This window comes from Nymphaea colorata, chromosome 5, assembly GCF_008831285.2.
Source record: "Nymphaea colorata isolate Beijing-Zhang1983 chromosome 5, ASM883128v2, whole genome shotgun sequence".
Taxonomy (NCBI): Eukaryota; Viridiplantae; Streptophyta; class Magnoliopsida; order Nymphaeales; family Nymphaeaceae; genus Nymphaea; species Nymphaea colorata.
The window spans coordinates 12,420,898-12,442,080 of NC_045142.1; the positions used below are offsets into that span (position 1 = coordinate 12,420,898).

General features: G+C 40.5%; 1 protein-coding gene across 1 annotated transcript; it reads left to right on the forward strand.

The window, feature by feature from the left end:
• The first annotated feature begins 10,435 nt into the window (after positions 1–10,435).
• LOC116255331 (cinnamoyl-CoA reductase 1) lies at positions 10,436–19,627 on the forward strand. Its single transcript, XM_031631146.2, has 6 exons — positions 10,436–10,661; positions 10,828–11,000; positions 11,105–11,290; positions 11,398–11,560; positions 19,067–19,253; positions 19,356–19,627. Exons 1-6 carry the CDS (start codon positions 10,535–10,537, stop codon positions 19,498–19,500), a joined length of 981 nt encoding a protein of 326 aa, XP_031487006.1. The 5' UTR covers positions 10,436–10,534; the 3' UTR covers positions 19,501–19,627.
• The last annotated feature ends 1,556 nt before the right edge of the window (positions 19,628–21,183 follow it).

The window sequence follows — 21,183 nt, forward strand, 5'->3', positions numbered from 1 at the left end:
CATATCCAAGAAATACGCATCTTTCAGATCTGAAATTAAGTTTGTGATTCACATAAGGTCTCAAATAGGGGTAACATTCACAACCGAAGACCTTAAGAAAATTATAATCTGGGATTTTTTGAAATAACTTTTCCAATGGTGAAAGATAATTGAGTACTTTGGTGGACATGCGATTGATAAGGTATACAGCAGAATTGAAAACATAAGTCCAATAATTTTTGGGAATATTTGCTTCAGCTAGTAGAGACAGGCCAGTTTCAACGATGTGCCTGTGCCGTCTTTCAGCGCTCCCATTCTGTTCAGGAGTGTGTGGGCAGCTTTTTCAGCGTCCTATGCCATTCTCAGATAAGAATGGTTGTAGGCTTTGATACTCACCACCCCCATCAGAATGCAATATTTAATCTTATGCCCTGTATGATTTTCAGCTAGTGCTTTAAAAGATTTAAAAGCAGCTCTAACATCAGATTTCAACTTAAGCAAATAATACATAAACAAAAATAACATAGTAATGATAACCATTTGTTCCCCGGGGTAGGTCCCGAGACATCAGAGTAGACAATCTCAAGGGATTTTTGTGCATTATAAGACACAACTTGAAAAGGGAGTTTATGGCTTTTTGCCTTATGACATGCTTCACACAAAGTAGAGGAAAACAAATTATCATAGCATAAATCAAAATCATTCAAGACACGCCTAACTATATCAAAGGCAAGATGGCCAAGCTTTTTATGCCAAGTCTCCAATGATGCTCTTTCGCTGCACATGGCCTCTTTATGTTGTGTTGCAAAATCAATTTTGTAGAGACCATTCTGGTTGGTTCCTTGCTACAGTACCTTTCCGGCTTGATCCTTAACATAACACGCATTATGATGAAACTCAATATAAACATCATTATCCTTACAAAATTTTTGAACAGATAACAAGTTCCTAGTTATTTTTGGAACATGCAATATATCATTTAAAATTAAATGTCTAGAGGGCATGGATGAACCAATGTGGAGTATAGACAAACCTATTCCATCACCAACCTTTAGAGTGTCTCTCCCACGGCAGTCTGAATGTATTGAAAGTTTATTATCATTGGTGACATAGTGGGTTGCGCCTGAATCGGGATACCAATTGTCATCCTCAACTGACTGATTTGAAGAGTTTCAAATGGCAACATGAAACGCTTGAGGATTAGAGCTCTTGTTTTTGACGAGATTCAAGTAAGTATAACAATTTTTAGCTACATGCCCTGTCTTCTCCCAAATCTGGCATATTGATCTTTATTTGCCTTGAAAATTTTTGTTTTTGTATAAATATCTTCCTCGACCACGATAAATATGTTGTCTCTCATTGTGCCCCTTGAAAACGTTATTCACACAATGGGCAGAAAATCATCATCTTGGCCCTTTTGATTTGCCTCTTGCATAAGTAGGAGACCATAAAGTTCATTTAGGCTAACAGGTTCTTTTTGTGCCTCCATGCTTGTCTTAACTTAACTATATGAAGTATGAACAACACATTCCATAATAAGCAGCCAAAGAGAATTCGATTACATCACAATTCATATTCATAAGTTCAAAACTCAAAAGTCAAAACATATAGTTTTCAAACAAATGTGAATACAAGTTCGCTCCTTCTCCATAGAATTGAAAATGTGGAACTGCGAGAACCATGATTAAGTAGCATCTGGATGTCCGGGTAGTTGACACAGAAACAACATTTTCAATATATAGGCTCTGAGATAACCCCCTTGACCATGTAGTAGGTTTCGATAGCAGTTACAAAGCATTTTCAGTTCCAATCTCATGCTGACAACAAGTTCATCATTTGATACATACAACCTCCTCTGCAAACATAAATTTCAATTCAGATTTCTCTAAATAATAAGTTGACGAACAATATTTTCTTGTGTTACACATATTTCCAAGTTCTACACAAATGTTACATAATTCTTGAGAGTTTTTAGCACAAATGCACTTCAAGAGGATGTTTCTCATCCCAACTGACGTGATTTAGACCATGCAAATTTGCGTTTGAGACTAAGCCTGGGCATTGTGTCGGGCTGCCGCCGAGCCGGCCTGGTCGGGATGGGAAAAACCTGGCCCGGGCCGGGCCCAACTCCCACCCATGACCCCGTCCCTCCTCCTCCTCCCGTCCCCCATCCGCCTCCACCTCCTCTTCCCCCTTCCGCCTCCCCTTCTTGCCCCTTCCCCCCTTCTGTCCCCCATCCTCCTCCTCTTCCCCCTTCCATCCCCCATCCGCCTTCCCCCCTCCTCCTCCTTCCCCTCTTCCCCCTTCCCCCTCCTCCCGTTCCCCATCCCCCTCCTCCTCTTCCCCCTTCCCCCTCTTGCCTCCCCCTCCTCCCCCTCTTTCCCCTTCCGCCTCCACCTCCCCCCCTCTGGCCCTCTCCTTCTTCCCCTTTCTCGGTTTCCTCCCTAGGAGGGGGTCGAGCTGGGCCAGGACACGGGATATCGGGCAGGGCCCGGGCTCGGGTTTCAGGCCTGACGGGCCAGGTCTTACCGAGCCGGCCCGGCCCGATGCCCACCCCTATTTGAGACACGATAAACCAACATGGCCTAATTCATGAAACATACACAATACTCAAACAAACAATTATATGCAAGTCATACACTCTATGAAAATTCAACATGGAATTCATTTTCCAAAACAAGTAAATAGAATTGCTTCGAGAATCACTTGTTGGGTTAGCTTCCGGGTTGGAACAAGAACCACAGCCCTCGGAGCAGCTTTCGAGGCCTGTCTGGCTTTCGAGAACAATTTCTGGAGCATAGGAAGCAGATAGGCATAGACTTTACCAGAACCGGTTTTCGCACGATCGACCACATCTTGCCTTGCTATATGAAAAAGCAACCAGAAAGGAAAAATTATAATAATAAAAAATCAAAATATGCTAAAATCCATTAACATAGACCTTTTTTTGCTGCTTACAAGAATCCAAGGGATGGCAGCGGATTGGATGGGGGTGGGTTGAGTGATGACCTTCTTTGAGAGAGCACGTATGAGGCGAGGGTTCAAACCCATCTCTTCGAAGCTTCGGATTTCATCGTCGTCTTCCTCTTCTTATTCATCTACTTCTTTCGAATCTGCTCTCTTTGCTATCTTCTCGCTTTCCTCGACCGCCATTTGAGACGTTCTCTATCCCTCGCTCGTCTCTCTCCCCCTGTCCTTTCGACGCAGGAAATGACGAGAATTTTGGAGAGTTTGTGGGTTTTACGCAGAGGAACCCTAGCAGCTAAAACCTCTGGGACAGGAAAACATACCTTTTTAGATCTGGATTTGACTTAAACTTTTCGTATTCCGAGTACTTGTATCCAAATTCAAGTTTGGCGGACTACGGTTTCCGTTGTCTCATTAGAGTTGAGAAGCGAAAGTCAAACTCTTCTGCTAGTCGAGCGTTGTTTTGGAAGTTTAAGTGGTTATTTCACTAAGTGTCGTACCACTTACAATTCAATAAAATAGTATTTACATGAATCAAGCTCAAGACTGGGTTCATACCAGTTTACCAATCCAACCAACTATGTTATTCTCTGCCAAACCATTGGAATCGCTATAACCATCACCACAATTGACTAATCTCTTGTTGTCTAGAGTTGGATTCAAATTGAAAGAAACAAAAACCAACTCCAAACTCTAACTTTTTCATTGAGTAGGTTGAGTGTTCATCAAAATAAAAAATTCTTGAAAAAAGAATCCCATCACCAAACTGTAAGCCTGTGCGTCGGGCTCGGCGGCGGCCCCGCCCGACCCAAATCCCGCCCTTCATCCCCCCTCCTCCTCCTCCCGTGACCCTGTCCCTTCTCCTCCTCCTCCTCCTCCTCTTCTCGTCCCCCATCCTCCTCCTCCTCCTATTCCCCTTTCGCCTCCACCTCCTCCTCCTCTTCCCCCTTCTCCCCTTCCGCCCTTTCCCCTTCCCTCCTCCCCCTCTTCCCCCTTCCCTCCTCTCGTCCCCCAACATGGCCTAATTCGTGAAACATACACATCACTCAAGCAAACAATTATCATGCAAGTCATACACTCTATCAACATTCGACATGAAATTCATTTTCTAAAACAAGTAAATAGAATTGCTTCGAGAATCACTCGTTGGGTTAGCTCCCGGGTTGGAACAAGAACCACGGCCCTCGGAGCAGCTTTCGCTGCCTGGCGGGCTTCCGAGAACAATTTCTGGAGCATAGGAAGCAGATAGGCATAGACTTTACCAGAACCGGTTTTCGCACGAGCAACCACATCTTTGCCTTGCTATATGAAAAAGCAACGAGAAAGAAAAAATTATGATAATTAAAAATCAAAATATGCTAAAATCCATTAAAATAGACCCTTTTTTCTGCTTACAAGAATCCAAGTGATGGCAGCGGATTGGATGGGGGTGGGTTGAGTGATGCCCTTCTTTAAGAGAGCGCGTATGAGGCGAGGGTCCAAACCCATCTCTTCGAAGCTTCGGATTTCATTGTCGTCTTTCTCTTCTTCTTCATCTACTTCTTTCGAATTTGCTCTCTTTGCTATCTTCTCGCTTTCCTCGACCGCTATTTGAGACGTTCTCTATCCCTCGCTCGTCTCTCTCCCCCTGTCCTTCCGACGTAGGAAATGACGAGAATTTTAGAGAGTTTGTGGGTTTTAGCAAAGGAACCCTAGCAGCTAAAACTTCTGGGACAGGAAAGCATACCTTTTTGGATCTGGATTTGACTTAAAACTTTTCGTATTCCGAGTACTTGTAGTTTGGCCGACGATGGCTTCCGTTGTCTCATTAGAGTTGAGAAGCGAAAGCCAAACTCTTCCACTAGTTGAGCGTTGTTTTGGAAATTTAAGTGGAAGTTTGAGTGGTTATTGAACTCAAGTGCCGTACCACTTACAATTCAATAAAATAGTATTTACATGAATCGAACTCAAGACTGGGTTCATACCGATTTACCAACCCAACCAACTATGTTATTCCCTGCCAAACCATTGGAATCGCTATAACCATCACCATAGTTGACAGATCCCTTGTTGTCTAGAGTTGGATTCCAATTGAAAGAAACAAAAACGAACTCCAAACTCTTAACTTTTTCATGGAGTAGGTTGAGTGTTCATCAAAATCAAAAATTCCTGAAAAAAGAATCCCATCACCAAACTCTAAGCCTGGGCGTCGGGCCGGCCCGGTCTGACCCGAGTCCAGGACGGGAAAAACCTCGCTCGGTCCGGCCCGACTCCCGCCCTCTGTCCCCCGCTCCCCCTCTCCCTCTCCCTCTCCCTTCTCCGTCACGCTCTCCGCTCCCGCTCCCCCTCTCCCTCTCCCTCAATGCTCCTGCTCCCCCTCCTCTTCCGTCTCCCTTTCCCTCCTCCTGCGGGCCCGTGTGGGCCGTCAGCGAGGACCCAATGTCGTAGCCGAAGGGCGACGGGAGGGCGGGGGAAAGGGGGTCGGGAGGGCGGCCCGGGCCCGGGCTGAGATCCGGGCTATTGGGGAAGGCCTGGACCGGGCTGTGCGGCCCGACGGGCCGGATCGTGCCAGCCCGGCCCGGCTCGATACCCACCCTTACCAAACTCATGTTCAACTACATTTTTTTTTTCTCTGAGTGGTTCATTCCATTCTACCACCCCTAATTGAGGTCACTGCCTCCCTCCTCCATGCCCTCTTTACTGAGTTCACAAAATTCGAAACCTATTAGAATAAAAAGAGGAAAAATGTACTAAAACGTGACAATGACCACTACAGGATTAAAACATGAGTCTCTGGTTCGATTACTTATAAACAATTTTTCCTATTGTTTTGAATCGACTGCAGAACAAACATCAGGCTACATTCAAACATTGACTTGCCATTCCTACACTGAGTCCCGCAAGGGGCTTAGAGCATTTAGTGGGGCCAACAATCTAGGCAGCCAATCGCTGGTTTAATTTATGCAATTATAGATCTCTTGCACAAATCCGTTCCCACCGGAGTCTGACATTTAAGTGAGAAAAGGAACAAACATGTAAATTAGTAGTTTAAAGAAGACACTCATATGTAAATTATGTAAATACATATATTTATTATAAACTTCTTAACAAGTTAAGAGAGGTACATGCCCCCGTATCAAATCCAATACCATCAACGTGTATTTGGATCTGCATACAAGGACACATCATGGTGTGTTGCACAGAGCAGTTGGTGAAAATGCACGTGGAAGCCATACCCTTGGACAAGGGTCTCGTCAACAAGAGAACTCAAGGCCGTTTAGCAATGAGAATAGTAACAAACTGTTCATGAATCTACCCCTAAATTAGGTAAGTTCATTGAACAGTATGTTTTTGATACGTGCCTAATTTTGGCACTATCGAGGATTGTCGAAGGCACTGCTGAAGGCACTGCCGAAGGCACTAAAGCGGAGCAGACCAGCAGCGCGAGTAGCAGTTGGGCATGCCGATTACCACCCGAGAGGCCTATGTTCTCATTTCCTTGTGAGGTTAGCCTCGACGGAGAGCGCCGAGAGCAACAAGTTGTGGCACTACGCGCGGCTGAGAATGGGCGCAAGCCCAAGAAGCGACCATTAGGCTCGACTATTAGCACCTATGTGCCTAGAGCCAAATGCATGTGAGTGGGTGGGACCACATGGCACCTTGGCATAGTTTAGGGTTCGACACATGAAGACCCTTTGGGCATTACTTATATGGCTGCAGTGGGAGGAGCGGGCAGAGCAGCTAAGGTCAAAAAAGGTGAGACAGGGACCGGATCCATAGAGAGGGCGGGCGCAACCAGATCCATTTCAGGTGCCCTTTTGCTTATGTTTATTTACTCTTTTGTACCGTCTCGGTTTGAGACATGTTAGAATCGTTTTATTTTAAGTTCTTTGTACTGTCTCGGGTTAGGAGTTAAGTGAACCAAGACACTTTTCATGTATATAAGCTTTGTAATTAGGGCTTTTGGATTACACCTGAATGAAGATTTGATTCCATTTTACGTCGCTTTCTCTCTTCTCTCTTGTTCGTCACTTTCTCCCTCACGTGCTCCATTCCTACCGCGGCGTTTCTTCTCCTCTCCCTTGGCGGAATCCGGCTGCCATTGTTGGCATTCACCCCTTCACTCCCAAAATGGATGGCTTGTTCTTCACCTTCTCCTCAATCTCTTATCTTTTCTCATTCCCAAATCGGTTGGCGTTTGCACGTTTGAAGATTCCAAGGATTTGCTGTTCACGCGGCTCTTTGGTGCTTTCATCCACATTTTCCCCGACTTGCAAGACAGCTTCCTCACGGTGCATCCTTCCTCAACACACAAGGAAGAATAGAGGCTGGTTGAAGCTCACGGGAAGGCTGCAGCGAAGGAGTACACCAGTAGATTTGGTGTTCGACTTCCAAAGTAGCAGCACAACCAACTACCGAAGAACGAACATATGCCTCCCATGTTCCTGCGATAGAAGGAGAAGTGGATGCTGAGCGTGATCTTGGGTAGCGATAGCGCCTCGGCAGTGAGGTTCTATCAGTTTCATGAGTCCGAACTAATTTCCAAAACAAATTTATGAAACAGTAACAAATTATTCTTATTGTCAAACTGCCCCCCAAGAAAAATTACATACCAGTCTAGATGTCCACGTCCTTTCAACAAACGATATCATCTCCAATTAGAAGGCCCAGAGAATTCTGTGGTGAAGTTAAGTTCATACACATGCACACGTTCATGTATGTAACATATCATATGCGTATCATATGTAATTTCATGTTAGAATGTATTATACATGTCATGTATACATGACATGAGCATGTCATACCATCTTGTCTCCCTATATCCATCTACGTGCATTCATGTCCTGAGCACCATCATCACCATTTATCATACAAATGCGTAAGTGTCCATATACTTGTATATAGCGCTCTTGCATCTACTTTCATAATTTGCATCCATGACATGATCATATATTCTCATATATTGCAGACATGGGTTCATTCATGCATGCCATCCATTTATCTTTTCCATCACTCACGTAAGATAGCTGTAGTCATGCATTGGGGCAAGGTAGGGGTAGGTAGATAATTTTCTGTGTTTTTAGTGTTTAAATACTGCCGTATCGTTTTTTTATGCCTTAGCATGTCAGGAATGCAGGAACATGTACGCTGAGTTATATAAGTTGTTTTAGAGACGTAGCTTAAATTTTAGCCTTTCTATTATGCAACCTTCATATTCTTAACATTATCTGCTTCAACTCTATAAAGCTAGAGTTTTATATTGATTTATGAAATGGTTTTCAATTGGAAAATAAATGGATTTTTTAGAAAAATTTTAGCCACAGTTAGGTCAACATTTCTGTAATTTACTGGCCATATTTTGTGGAAATTGAGTAGCATTTGATCTAGTTTTTGTGACCATTTTCCCTCTACTTTTCGGAAATCTCGATTTTGGATAAAACTAATGTTTTACTATTTGCTGTATTAAAACGTTCGTATCTTAAAAAATCATTTTTTAAGTTCTGTAATCAGTGGCAGAGCCAGACAATTTTTCTGGACGGTACATCATTCACAGATTTTATATCTGAAGGCGCACCCATATACCAAAATTTTAAGCAAATTGCAGAAACCTGTTTTGAAAATCCAGATTGCATAATAGAGGGTAGTTAAGCCATTTTTTCTGTTCTTTTGAATCTCCGCTGTATAGATGAGAGAGTTAAGTCTCTGATCAGAGTGTCATAAGTCTGATTTAGCATTACGATTTATTTACTTATATGTCCCTTTAGTTAATTGATAATGTGTTTTAGTTGTAACATATTTCTTTATATTAGGGAGGTGTGGTGATAGCTTAGGAAGAATTTGCAGTGTCATTTAATTTTCTATTTTGTTGTCGTTGCTTCTGACTTCATTTTCTTTATGATCCAGGTTTGTTATCCTCGGTTGAGGTTTTGGTACCTGCCCTCAAGGAGTGCATGAAACATTGGCATGAAAAGCTAAGTCACCGGACTCTTCTATTTTACTGCCGCACCGGAGTTGGCATCGAGTCGGGTGCGCACTGGACATGGGTGCGGCTCCGACTCACACTCGAGCCCAGTTAAAATGCCATATTACTAAATTACTTATATAATATATGTTGTTTTGATATTTTTCTATGCAATACAATTATTCAAGTATGTTATATACATTAATAATTAAATTACAATACTATGCTTATTATGTTATGTATATAATAAATTAATAATAATAATAATAATAAAATACCCTCGCTACACCGTCACACCTAAATTTTTTGGGATGTGCCGTTCCGGCACCCGCACCCCCATCGGCACCGGCACCCTCCACTATGGTGACAGATGAAAAGTCTCGAGCAAGAGTAATTAGCAGTGTGTAGTAGCTTTTATTGTGTACTAGTATGTGCATTTCAATTGAGTTTTTAAACTCATGTAATTGACTAATTATTTTATATCTTTAAAGTTAAGTATGTTTAATGAATTATTGCTTTCAAACGGTCTTCAAAGCAAAAAAATCGCATCAAAACCATAGTAAGTAGAGGAACTTGTCATTCACCTAAGGCATGAAACCCTCAAGGTCAGTTGCTCTCTGCTTCTAGCTAGTCTTGGCATTAGGCCTGAACAATGAGTCGAGTAGCTCGGACTTGACTTGGTAAAAGCTCGTATAGAGCATGAGTCTGAGATGACTCAATTCATAAACTAATTGAATTCGAGTTTTTATTGAAACTTATTTGCTTAACCGAGTTGATATCTAATTCACTTAAGTTGACTCGATGAAGCTCGACTCATGCTCATCCATCAAAGGGAAAAAAAGACAAAGCCTCATTCTCTCTCCATAAGTCACACTCTCCCTTCTCTCTCACACATTTATTCACCATCCCTTTCTCTCTCCCTCTCTCTCCATTAATATATGACTCCCTTCCTTAATTTGTTGTGTATGTCTCTCTCTCCATTAATTACACACCCTCTAGCTCCCTCATTTAAAGATGGAAGCATTCTTCTCTCCTCATTTCATTCACTTTTTTCGATGGACGACACCATTTTCTCTCGGCCGAGCTTAATTTATTGAACTCGAATCGAGTTCAAGCCGAACTCGAGCCAAATATTTCAGGTGTTGACCCGAGCTCGACTCAACTTATGTTAAGGCCTACCTAGCATGCATAGGTTTACCTAACAGAGTTGGTGCCACTAAAGTTTGAATCCGTCTGTCTACCAGTTTCTGACCGCCCTAAACCCCATGTGGATCTGTCTTTACACTTTCTCAGTCAATAAGAATGCACTTGAAAATGCCAAAATCAAGCCGTTCAATTTTAAAGTCTCAATAAACTCTCGGCGCTTCGACGAAAGATCCTCTTACATTTCCCCACATCTTGTCGCCGGCCATCGACCGATTGCCTGAAGGGCCATGAGCCGGTTCAGTTCAGGTCTGGACAGACCGGTTTCAGGGGGGCAAAACTCGTTCCCATGAAACATTGTTCGTGCCCCTCGTCTTGTCAATATCCAGCAACCGAGATGACTTCGGCCCATTTATTGGACGAGTGGAGGAGGGTGGCAGCTCAAAGCTCCACCTTAGTTGTCGCTCCCGTATCTGTGGATTGTTGGAACTGGAAGTGGTGGGGATGGAGGCAGACGGAAAAGTAGGGGAGGAGGTGTGCGTGACGGGTGCTAGCGGTTTCATCGGTTCCACTCTCGTCCGCCTCCTCCTCCGCCGGGGCTACACCATCCGCGGCACCGTCCAGAACCTCCGTAAGCTCTCATTCTCTCTCTCTCTCTCTCTCTCTGATGCCCATTTATGTGGAAGTCGGAAACATATTTGAAGCCTCTCTCTCTCTCTCTCTCTCTCTCTGATGCCCATTTATCTGGAAGTCGGACGAATATTTGAAGCTTCTCTCTCTTCCTCTCTCTCTCTCAGAGAATGAGAAGGAGACGAGGCATCTAGAAGCATTAGAGGGAGCGGATTCGAGGTTGCGTCTCTACCAGATCGATCTACTAGACTACGACTCTATCTTCTCCGCCATCAATGGCGTCGTCGGCGTCTTCCACCTTGCCTCTCCATGCACTGTGGATCAAGTTACCGACCCACAGGTATTGCCCAAATCGCATTCTCTTAATATTGGCCTCGTCCTCTGCCTTATTCGTTTATCATGCCGAGATCAATGGGCTCTTCACTTGTGTTCGGTGACTGGTAGCGGGAGCTTCTTGATCCAGCGATACAAGGCACGCTCAACGTGCTCAAAGCGGCGAAAGCGAGCGGCGTGAAGCGGGTCGTTGTGACTTCGTCCATTTCGGCCATAGTTCCCAGCCCTGGTTGGCCAGCGGACGTTGTTAAGGGAGAAGATTGCTGGAGCGACGTTGAGTACTGCAAGCAAAACGGAGTAGAAATCGTCCTTCTTTCAATTCTTGTTGTTTTTCCCTGATCTCGTCGATTGTTCACGAGAATTCTTTCTTCTGTTATAAACTCTTTGGCGATGTTGGTTTTCAGTTGTGGTATCCACTGTCGAAAACTCTAGCGGAAAAAGAGGTATGGAGATTTGCGGAAGAGACTGGACTGAATGTGGTTGTGGTTAATCCGGGGACCGTGCTGGGTACCATTCTGCCTCCAGCCATCAATGCGAGCATGGGAATGATTGTTCGTCTTCTTCAGGGTAAGAGACTTCTGACGATGAGAATGAGAATTGAAGCTTATGACTCGACTTGGGTTATAAGTTGAATATTCTATCAACAAAGAAACATGGCGAAGCTGATGTTCATGAGTCAATATGATTTTCCATAAACGTTTTTAGTGTATCGTGAGATTTTAACTTTCGAAAGTGCTTTACCGATACCTCGGAATGAAATCGTGATATTTTCGAAGTATCGCCTAGATCCGAATCTGTGAGTTTCTGGAGGAATCTCAAGTATGTGATTATGCTGCCTTCAGCCAAGTTAACTACTGTTATAGTTCACTACTTCCCCCCTCATATACCTCTAAATCTCATAGACTCGTTTTGGCATTTGCTAAAATCGTGAATGTTTGTAAAGGCATGCTTTGATGCTCAATCCACATTAAAAACCGTATCCTCAATGACTGCTTATTCAGGATGTTTTTGGTTAATGGATTTGAAGATGGCACTGCCTGGCAAATTCCATCCACAATATGATGTGATTAGGATGATAAAGTACCAAAGAGGGTATTTGATTTGTGTTCTTGGGACAGTGGGAACAAGTATGTTTCTGTCCTGATATTCCAGAACAGAGGTGACTTTGCTCCCCTTGGAACAACTACGAATTTGCTGCATAGATTAGAACAACTCCATGTTTGTGCTGCTGTCTAGCATTTGCATATTTTTAGGTTGGAAACTTGGAACAGGGGCATGCTGTGTTATCGCAATGTTTGATTCCTTTGGAATAGAACTATTTATTGAAGTTGTGTTATGGTGCTTGGATTAGGTTTACTTTTCTGAAACAAAGTCCAATACTAACAGCCATCTATTTTTGGACAATGAATTCACTGTTTGTAGACATAGCAAATTTGAATTTAAATTTTAGACAAATGACTTTAGATTCCATAATACTGCTTTAAACCAAGTACTTGTTTTATTCATAGTACAAAGTTATGAATGGTCGACTTTGGGATCACATAAGTAAAATGGAAGGTCCATACAACCTGCTTATAGCTTTTTTTGTAATTTCTTTCCAACTTTGGATTGGATCTGGATCATGCACAGGATCTAAGCACATGGTGTATGTGTATATGTGACTGTTTGTCTCTACAAACACATAAATGACCTATTTCAAATCATAGGCCACAAACATATATATGAATGTGTTTCCACAGTCGAAAGCTCATAAACCTGAATGCACGTGAAGATGAGTAGTATTTGATAGTTTACCCCTCCAGATCACAACAAACACAAATAAAACTTATTTGCGCATAATACTGTTCATTTTGCACATACACATCAGAAACATGGGTCATCAGCCAAATTCACAAACCATGACTACAAACGTATACATAAACCTATTTCCACAACCAATATTTCATGATCTTGTTCTTACATCACAATAAACATATGGATAATATGTTTTCATATAATACAATTATGATTACATGTAATACATCACAAACATGTGTTACTTGCCAAATTCACTTACCGCATCATGTAGCACATTAATCCCATAAAGTTTACATGTTTCACATTCATTTGTCCATAACTCATTTCACATTTACATCACATAGTTCCCAACTTGATTCATGTTATGACCTATGTCACACGGGTACTCCTCTTAAGGAGGAGTACCCGCACGGTACCGGTACGGGTACTGGTACGCCCGTGGGTGCGGTAGGGGTACTGCGTTGACTGTACCGGGTACGGTCAATGCACCCAAGGTCATTTGCGACCTATTTCAGACTCGGTCAAAGTTGACCGAGTCCATTTTCGTCCAATTTTAATGTTAACTTTTTTTACATTTTCACGTTTTAAAAAATTTAACGTTAAATAAATCGAAACCCTAAAACTCTTTTTCGTTTCGTTTCATTTCGTGTGTTTCTTCTTCTCTCATCGACGACCACTGACGGCGACTGGTGAAGGCAGGGGCGAAGACCGGCAGCTACAAGCGACGAACGACAACGACAAACCATCTCTGGCGATGGCAAGCGCCGAACAGCGACTGTATTTGATTTTTTTTCATCGTTTTCTCATTTTCTGGTTCATTTTCAGGCGGCGAACAACAACCTTTTTCTGAATCCTCTTTTTTGTTTGTCGCCTGCAGTCGGTTCCCATTTTTTTGTTCGTTTTTTTTTTTCTGTTCCGTGTTCCCTCTTTTCTTTGTTATGTTACTTATGCTAAGCACGTTGTTTGTAATTTTTTGAGCTTCTGCTGTGATTGCCATTGTCTTGTTTAGTGTAAAACAAGACAATGTCTTGGAGGGAAACCGTGTTTAGTTTAAAACTATGTCACATAGGTACCGGTACGGGTGCCGGTACGGGTATGGACCATTTTCAAAAAACTTGGATACGGGGGTACGGCCGTACACACACAGACATATATATATATATATATGTATATGTATATATATATATATATATATTAAAAAATTTCAAACAAAATAACATATTCACACATGTATATCAAAAAATTGCAAACAGAATAACACACTTACTTTCACACATAAATCATGGTCCAAAACACAGTATGGAAGTAATTAACTTACAATTAGTTCCTATCCTGTCGAGTAAGAAATAACACAGAAGCAGGATGCACAATGTCAGAAAAAACATGAAACCTGTCGAGTAAGAAATAACACATTTCATGCTTAATAGACCATAATATACTGTCTGCAATTAGTTCCTATCTCTCTTGGTTTTGGGCAGGCAAATCACAACGTTGATGTGTGTTCAAAGCTCATTACAAGAGAACCAGTATTGTCTTCGAAAGTCTTGCTTGGTATTGCGAAAAGGAAAAAAAAAGAACGACAGAACTTAGGGGAAAGCCAAGATCCTACTGAAGGAGAAAAATAGCTGATTGAAACATCACGACACTGACAGTGGAGGGAAAAAAAAAAAGAACATCAGCAACTACTCCCATCGCCGGCAGAAAAGGAAAAACTCATCTGCAATGCAATAAAGTACAGGGGAAAGCTACTCATTCAAGAAAAGAAAAGCCCAAAAACATCAAAAAACATAAAATGGCTCATGTGAAAGATGAAAAGGGACGCGAAACAGGGGAACCACAACGGCGACAGGCGATGGGTATTTTGCCTGTCGTCACCGTCGCCGGTCGTTGCTTGTGGGATGGATCACTGCCTGTCGTCGCCGGTCGTTGCCGGCGGCGAAGGCAGGGGTGGAGCCGACGATGAAATGGTTTAAAAATAAAACCGCCGGCGGCGAAGGCAGGGGTGGAGCTGACGATGAAATGGTTTAAAAATAAAACCTTGACAGTCACCTTCTGCCATCGCCTCCTATCGTTTGCCGTCACCGGTAGCCGCTGCTGTCACCGTTCCGCCCTCCGTTCGCCGCCCTGCCGTCGCCTGTTGCTGCTGCATTCGCCGCTGCCTTCGTCGCCAGACTCGTGAGAGGTAAGTCAGACGAGAAAAGGAGAAAAGGGTTTCGAGCAAAACCCTTACGATTTTAGTTTTTTTTTAACGTTAAAATGGTTTTAAAATTTAAAATGAAATAATCGTTAAAAAAAAAAGACAAATTTTGGACTCGGTCAAACTTGACCGTGTCCGAAAAAGGTCAAATACGGCCTCCGGTACGTTGACCGTACCCGGTACAGTCAACACGTACCGGGGCCGTACCCAGGCCCGTACCGGTACCGGTGTTGTACCGGTACCGACAGGGTACGCCTCCTTTGGAGGTGTACCTGTGTTACACAGGTTTAAAACAAGAGATTTTCTGCAATCGGTTCCCTTTTCATTTTTTTTTGAGCAGTATATTTTTAGTCGCCTGTAGTTGGTTCCCTTTTTTTTTGTTCGTTTTTTTTTCTGTTCCGTGTTCCCTCTTTTGTTTGTTATGTTACTTATGTAAAAGTGTAGTGATTGCCATTGAATCAAGAATGCTGATACATTTGTATGTTAGTTACTTCCATAGGATCATGATTTATGAATATGCTTTTCTGTTTGTAATTTATATATATATATATATATATATATATATGTGTGTGTGTGTGTGTGTGTGTGTGTGTGTGTGTGTGTGTGTGTAATTTTGTTTGAAATTTTTTGATATAATATATATATATATATATGTCGCGTGTGCGTACGGCCGTACCCCCGCACCCAATTTTTTTGAAAATGGTCCGTACCTGTACCGGCACCCGTACCCGTACCTATGTGACATAGGTTATGACGCATAATTTTGTCCTGCAATTGTTTGTTCATAACTTGTTTCACATTTACATCACATGGTTCCCAACTTGATTCATGTCATGTCACATAATTCTTTCTTGCATTGTTCATTCATAACTTGCTTCACATAAATTCGTTATTATCCTGTTCCATTCACATCAGGTAACCCATCATTCATCCATCTGTAGCATGTTCCACATTTACATCATATAACCTGTTTCATATCCCATGTCACATAAAGTATACTTGTTTTACTTCATATACATCCATATTGACCAAACATGACTTGTTTTCATGTCTATCATAGCCGACTACTAAATATAGTTTCAGAAACCAGTTTTCATGTCTATCATAGCCGACCTATACGCCGTATCGTAATGTATCGTAAATGTACCATAAAGTATCGTAAATGTTTTAATATGTTATTTTGAATCTCTTAGTCTTACTTTTCATTTTTTGAATTTGTTGTTGTTATATATGCCTATGGTTTATGAATGATGAAGGATGAATCATTAATGTTCTTTATGTGTGATGAGTTTTTATATGAAATGCATTGTTCTTAATTTTTCTGATTTTTTGGCTATTTTTCTTGAGTTTTCCTGAATTTTGCTAATTTTTTAGTGTTTTTAATTAGAAAATCAATTTTACGATACTTTATGGTACATTTACGATACATTACGATACGGCGTATAGGTCGGCCCGACTGATACACGATATGATAGGCCAGTGACAACATTGGTAGAAACAAAGTTTTCCTATGATGAGTTCAAGCCACATAAATGAAAAGAAAATCTACAAGGACGACCATCATCAAGGCATTTGATTTGAGGCATCATTGCCATGTTTTTTTGAAAGTCATAAAGCCAAAGAATGTCATTCACATATAAATATCAACAAATAATAGATCATAATGTGAAGAAAAATCCCGTAGCATAAGATGGCTAGAAAATCAATATAATGCATACTCTCTTTCATGTTGGAATACATGTAAAGGAAACGTAACAATATGAATCATGTTTTCTTACTGATAACAAAATTATTCGACGTAAATGTTTTAATCTTTTAGGTAATTGTTGCTAGCTCGATCTTGTGTTGTTTTCATGTTCAAATCATCTTCACAAGACACATCAGAGTGCACTGTTTGGCATTTGTGTCATGTTGTATTCTGAAGTTACATGTACACATGCAATGTGCATGATCTGGGCAGATTCTTGCTTGTTATGTCACCGTATGTAGTACATAAGCAACATGTCAAACCTACTAGATGAGAGAGAGAGAGAGAGCGAGCACTATTGTCACAGCATAGAGAGAAAGCATTCTTTGTCAAATGCAAGAGCCACAGTGCCTCTCTCTCTCTCTCTCTCTCTCTCTCTCTCTCTCTCTGGGAGGGGGGAATCTTGGAAAAAACTCAAAAAGCTTTAAAAAATAAAAGTTAGTTATAATGAAAATAAATCAGAAAACATAACTAAAATTATATAAAATTGATAAAAGGAATGTCTTTAATGATGATAAAAATGATGAAAAATAATTTAGTTTAAATTTAGATTTGAATCCATGATCATATCAATGTTAAAAAGTAAATTATTCTAAAAAAGGGGGAACATCGCCAAAAAAAAAAAAGAAGAAAAAGCAGTAAATATATTTTCCCTTTTTTTTAAATATCACAAATTTTCCCTTTTTTCGTTTTCTTATTTTTCACGTTAATATCGCAACATTTTTCAAAATATCGCAATATCTGTGTACATGAATATAATTGTAGCTTCATATCCATCCTGCACATAGATGCACATGGTAACTTGTTCAGTGCGCCTACAATAGTTAAATGGATGTCAAAACTATTCTGCTACTCCTAGGATCTAGCATGATACCCAAAGGTCCCAAACCTTGCAGCATTTGGTGGTGAAAAAAAAAACAGTTGTTGCAAAATCTTGGTGTTCAGTGTTTTTTGGGCTGACAACACAACAATCAATATGTGTATTTGATAAAAATCTGTTAGACAGATGAACTTTATATTTGATTATAAATTTATAAGTGTATATATTGCCCTATCCCCCATGCCCATCCCTTAAGAAAATCATATGTCATGTCTTACATACCTTTATCGGGAGCCATATGTTATGTCTTGCTTTGGTATGAGTTATGGGTCTGCTGTCATGATGGTCAAAACTAAATATAATGGACAAGTTTACTATATAAACTGATGATGATGAGAAAACATATGAATATTGTTTTCAACATTGCTTTGTGTCAAGCATTTGAAAATTAGAACTACTAAATTCTGGGGATCTTTGGCTTCTTATGTGAGTTGAATGGGAAATTGCCTATGTCCTGATATTGTACTAAAACCCCTTGTATCACCTCCATTTTATTTGGCCTTCTTTGATTGATTAGGAGAGAATCTGTGTTTGCTTTACCAAAAACTTTTTGCTTATGGTGGTCTTTGTTATGAATAGTCAAGCAGTGGATGTAATAGACCAATTTTTTATGATGGGAAATTTTATATGCTTTCCCATCATGATCAGTTTATACAGTAAACGTCATATATCTTTTGTTTTGACCATCATAGCCGCAAACATATGACTTATACCAAAGCAGGAGTTGAGGTGTGGGGCTTGATAAGGTAGATATGTAAGACATGACACAAATTTCTTACAGGATTGACACAAGGATGGGGATAAGGCAATAATTATACGTGTAAACATATATAAATTTCATAAATACAATAAATTTTGTCAAATGTATATATGGGTGGTGTGCTTCAGTCCAAGAAAACTGTAACATGTCACAAATAGTACATAACCATTAGCAGTGAAAGTGTTGCAAACATGTGATGTTTCTGACTCCAAATCCTCATTGTAAATTGTGTGGATAAAATTGGGACCAGTCATTTTACCCAAATCTGAAGCCCATATCCAATAAGGTGCAACTCTGGCACGACTAGCAAGTACCCATGTGTTATGTCCGAATAAATTTGGAAGCTTTCCTTTCCACTCATTCTCATTCATTTGCACTCAAGAATTTCAGATAAGACAACTTTGCGTATTTTGCTATTATTTTTTTCATTTTTCTAGTTCGATGCCAACTCTGACAAGCTTGTATTTTTGTTTATTTAAACAATTTGCTTGTCAAATCCTTGAGTCTATTTTGTTATGTATTTGACTTACAAAATGTGGATTTGCTTATCCCAAAACTTGCTACGTTTATGCTTGAATACAAGATTGTTGGTTGAACACCATCATTGAGAAACCTAGTTGTCACATTTAAGAACATATTTCTTATTATCTTCAGCCATGAAAACATGGTGTGTTAAAATGCTGTCATTGCAGGATCCACCGAATCGTATAAGGATTTCTACATGGGACCTGTACATGTGAATGATGTGGCTCTAGCACATATTTTGGTATATGAGAACGCTTCTGCATCAGGAAGGCATCTTTGTGTTGAATCTATTGCTCATTATAGCGACTTTGTGGAAACATTTGCAAGGCTTTATCCAGAATATAACTTACCTAGGTATGTGGACTCTCTCAAATTGACATTCTAAAGCAAACCACTTTCACTTGATTTGCTGTCATCGTTAGTAATTTGGAGCACTTCTGTTTGTTGCTGGAGCAGGTTCACTGAGGAAACGCAGCCTGGGTTACTGAGGGCAAGTAATGCATCCAAAAAGCTGATTGATTTGGGGATGCAGTTTATTCCAATAGAGCAAATCATCAAGGACTCGATGGCTTCACTACGAGAGAAAGGGTTTTTGAATTGAAAAATGCTGCCCAGAATATGACATGATATGGCATGTTTTCTACGCTTTCATGGTTTTCTGCATCTATATTACTGTACGTATTCCCAGCATAAAATGGTCTTTAAGCTTTGACTCTTCTCATTATGTACATATCAACTTCACCGTGCTTCCTCTTTACCATTTACTGCTTCCAAACTCTAGCTTTAGAACTTTTTAAATTCGGATCCTACTTCTCGTTCTGCAACACTATCTCATTGTCAAATTGTCGATCTTCGTCAAATTTGCACCTACCTGAGTAAACGTTTGTCAGTCCCCCTTCCATGCCGTGCGGTTATGGTTAGTCCATTGGTAAGCCGAACTTATAAAAAAATCTTCTCTTTTTCGAATTTTCAACTTATTGCTTCTGTGCGTGAGCAAAAGTTAACAATCGATTGCCTGGAAACGAGATTGAAAGCTTCCCCATTTCCTACTGTTTTTAGAGGCCTCAACCGCGGAGTTGGATGGACAATCGACTGCCATCAGCTCGATGAAACATCCTTATCTTGTGCGGGATGGAAATAGAAGTGACGATGCATTATCTACATGTACCTTAATCCGACCAGTTATATTACACTCATTGAGACTTTCAAACTTATTACTTCACAGAGAGAAATCCTTTGTATTACATTTTCCCAAATTCATTATTTCACATGTTACATTTTTCAAACTTATTACTTCAGGGAGAGAAATCCAGTTACATTACATTTCTTAAGACTTTCAAACTTATTGTTTCACAGAGAGAAATCCAATTGCAAAAATTAACCAAGGTCAAATTGAATAAGAGAACCTGAATTCGAGAAGGTCAAGAATAACTTAACATGATTTTGAATGTAAGTAGCAAGCTAGAAATGGTTTTGGAAACTAAACTGTAAAAATGATACTGTTTCTTTTCAACAATGCCAAATACTATTTAAATGTGATACGAAACATGAGTTGTGCATGCTAGAAAAACTCAAGTATCGTTTCGACAGTGCTAATTGATATTTAAATGTGATACTGAACCTTGAGTTGTTCATGCTAGAAAAACTCAAGTATCGTTTCGACAGTGCTAATTGATATTTAAATGTGATACTGAACCTTGAGTTGTTCATGCTAGAAAAACTCAAGTACCGACAAGGAAAAATGCGCCTTGTGAGAGGTCAACAGGATTCCATTAAGACCGGAACCATTTACCCAAGCTTTTTTGCCCTGAAAGATTTTATTTAGAAAAGCATGTGCATATTTTAGCTCTGAATTGGCTTGGATTATAGCTCATAGTTAGGTTTGCGGGAGACGCATATAGTTATGCAGATATCAATCATTGTGGCCTACGTGAGATTTTAGGTATTTATACCTATCAATCAAGGAGTAAACAATTACAATTACGAAAACATCTTTGATTTTGTTTAATTCTTAATGCAATTGAGTCCCAACTTCACATTTTAGCTGCGGCATAATATAGGACGGAAAAATATCATTACAAGCCTTCAGCAAAGTTATCAATTGTGGCAAAGATAATGTCAACCATTGTTGCGGCTGCTGTTGCTAAAAACTTTTATCCAAGGTTTTCTTTTCTGGATACAGCAACAGCAGCTGAACCATGGTTTATGTTATATTTCTTTTAGAAAGCTTATATGTACATGAGAGAGAAAGAGCACGAACTCAAAAAATCGTTCTTTCTATCAA

Coding starts and splice junctions, on each gene's coding strand:
- LOC116255331 (XM_031631146.2), top strand. CDS start 10,535: ATGGAGGCAGACGGAAAAGTAGGGGAGGAGGTGTGCGTGACGGGTGCT. Junction 10,662..10,827: donor CGGCACCGTCCAGAACCTCC/GTAAGCTCTCAT, acceptor TCTCTCTCTCAG/AGAATGAGAAGGAGACGAGG. Junction 19,254..19,355: donor CCAGAATATAACTTACCTAG/GTATGTGGACTC, acceptor TTGCTGGAGCAG/GTTCACTGAGGAAACGCAGC.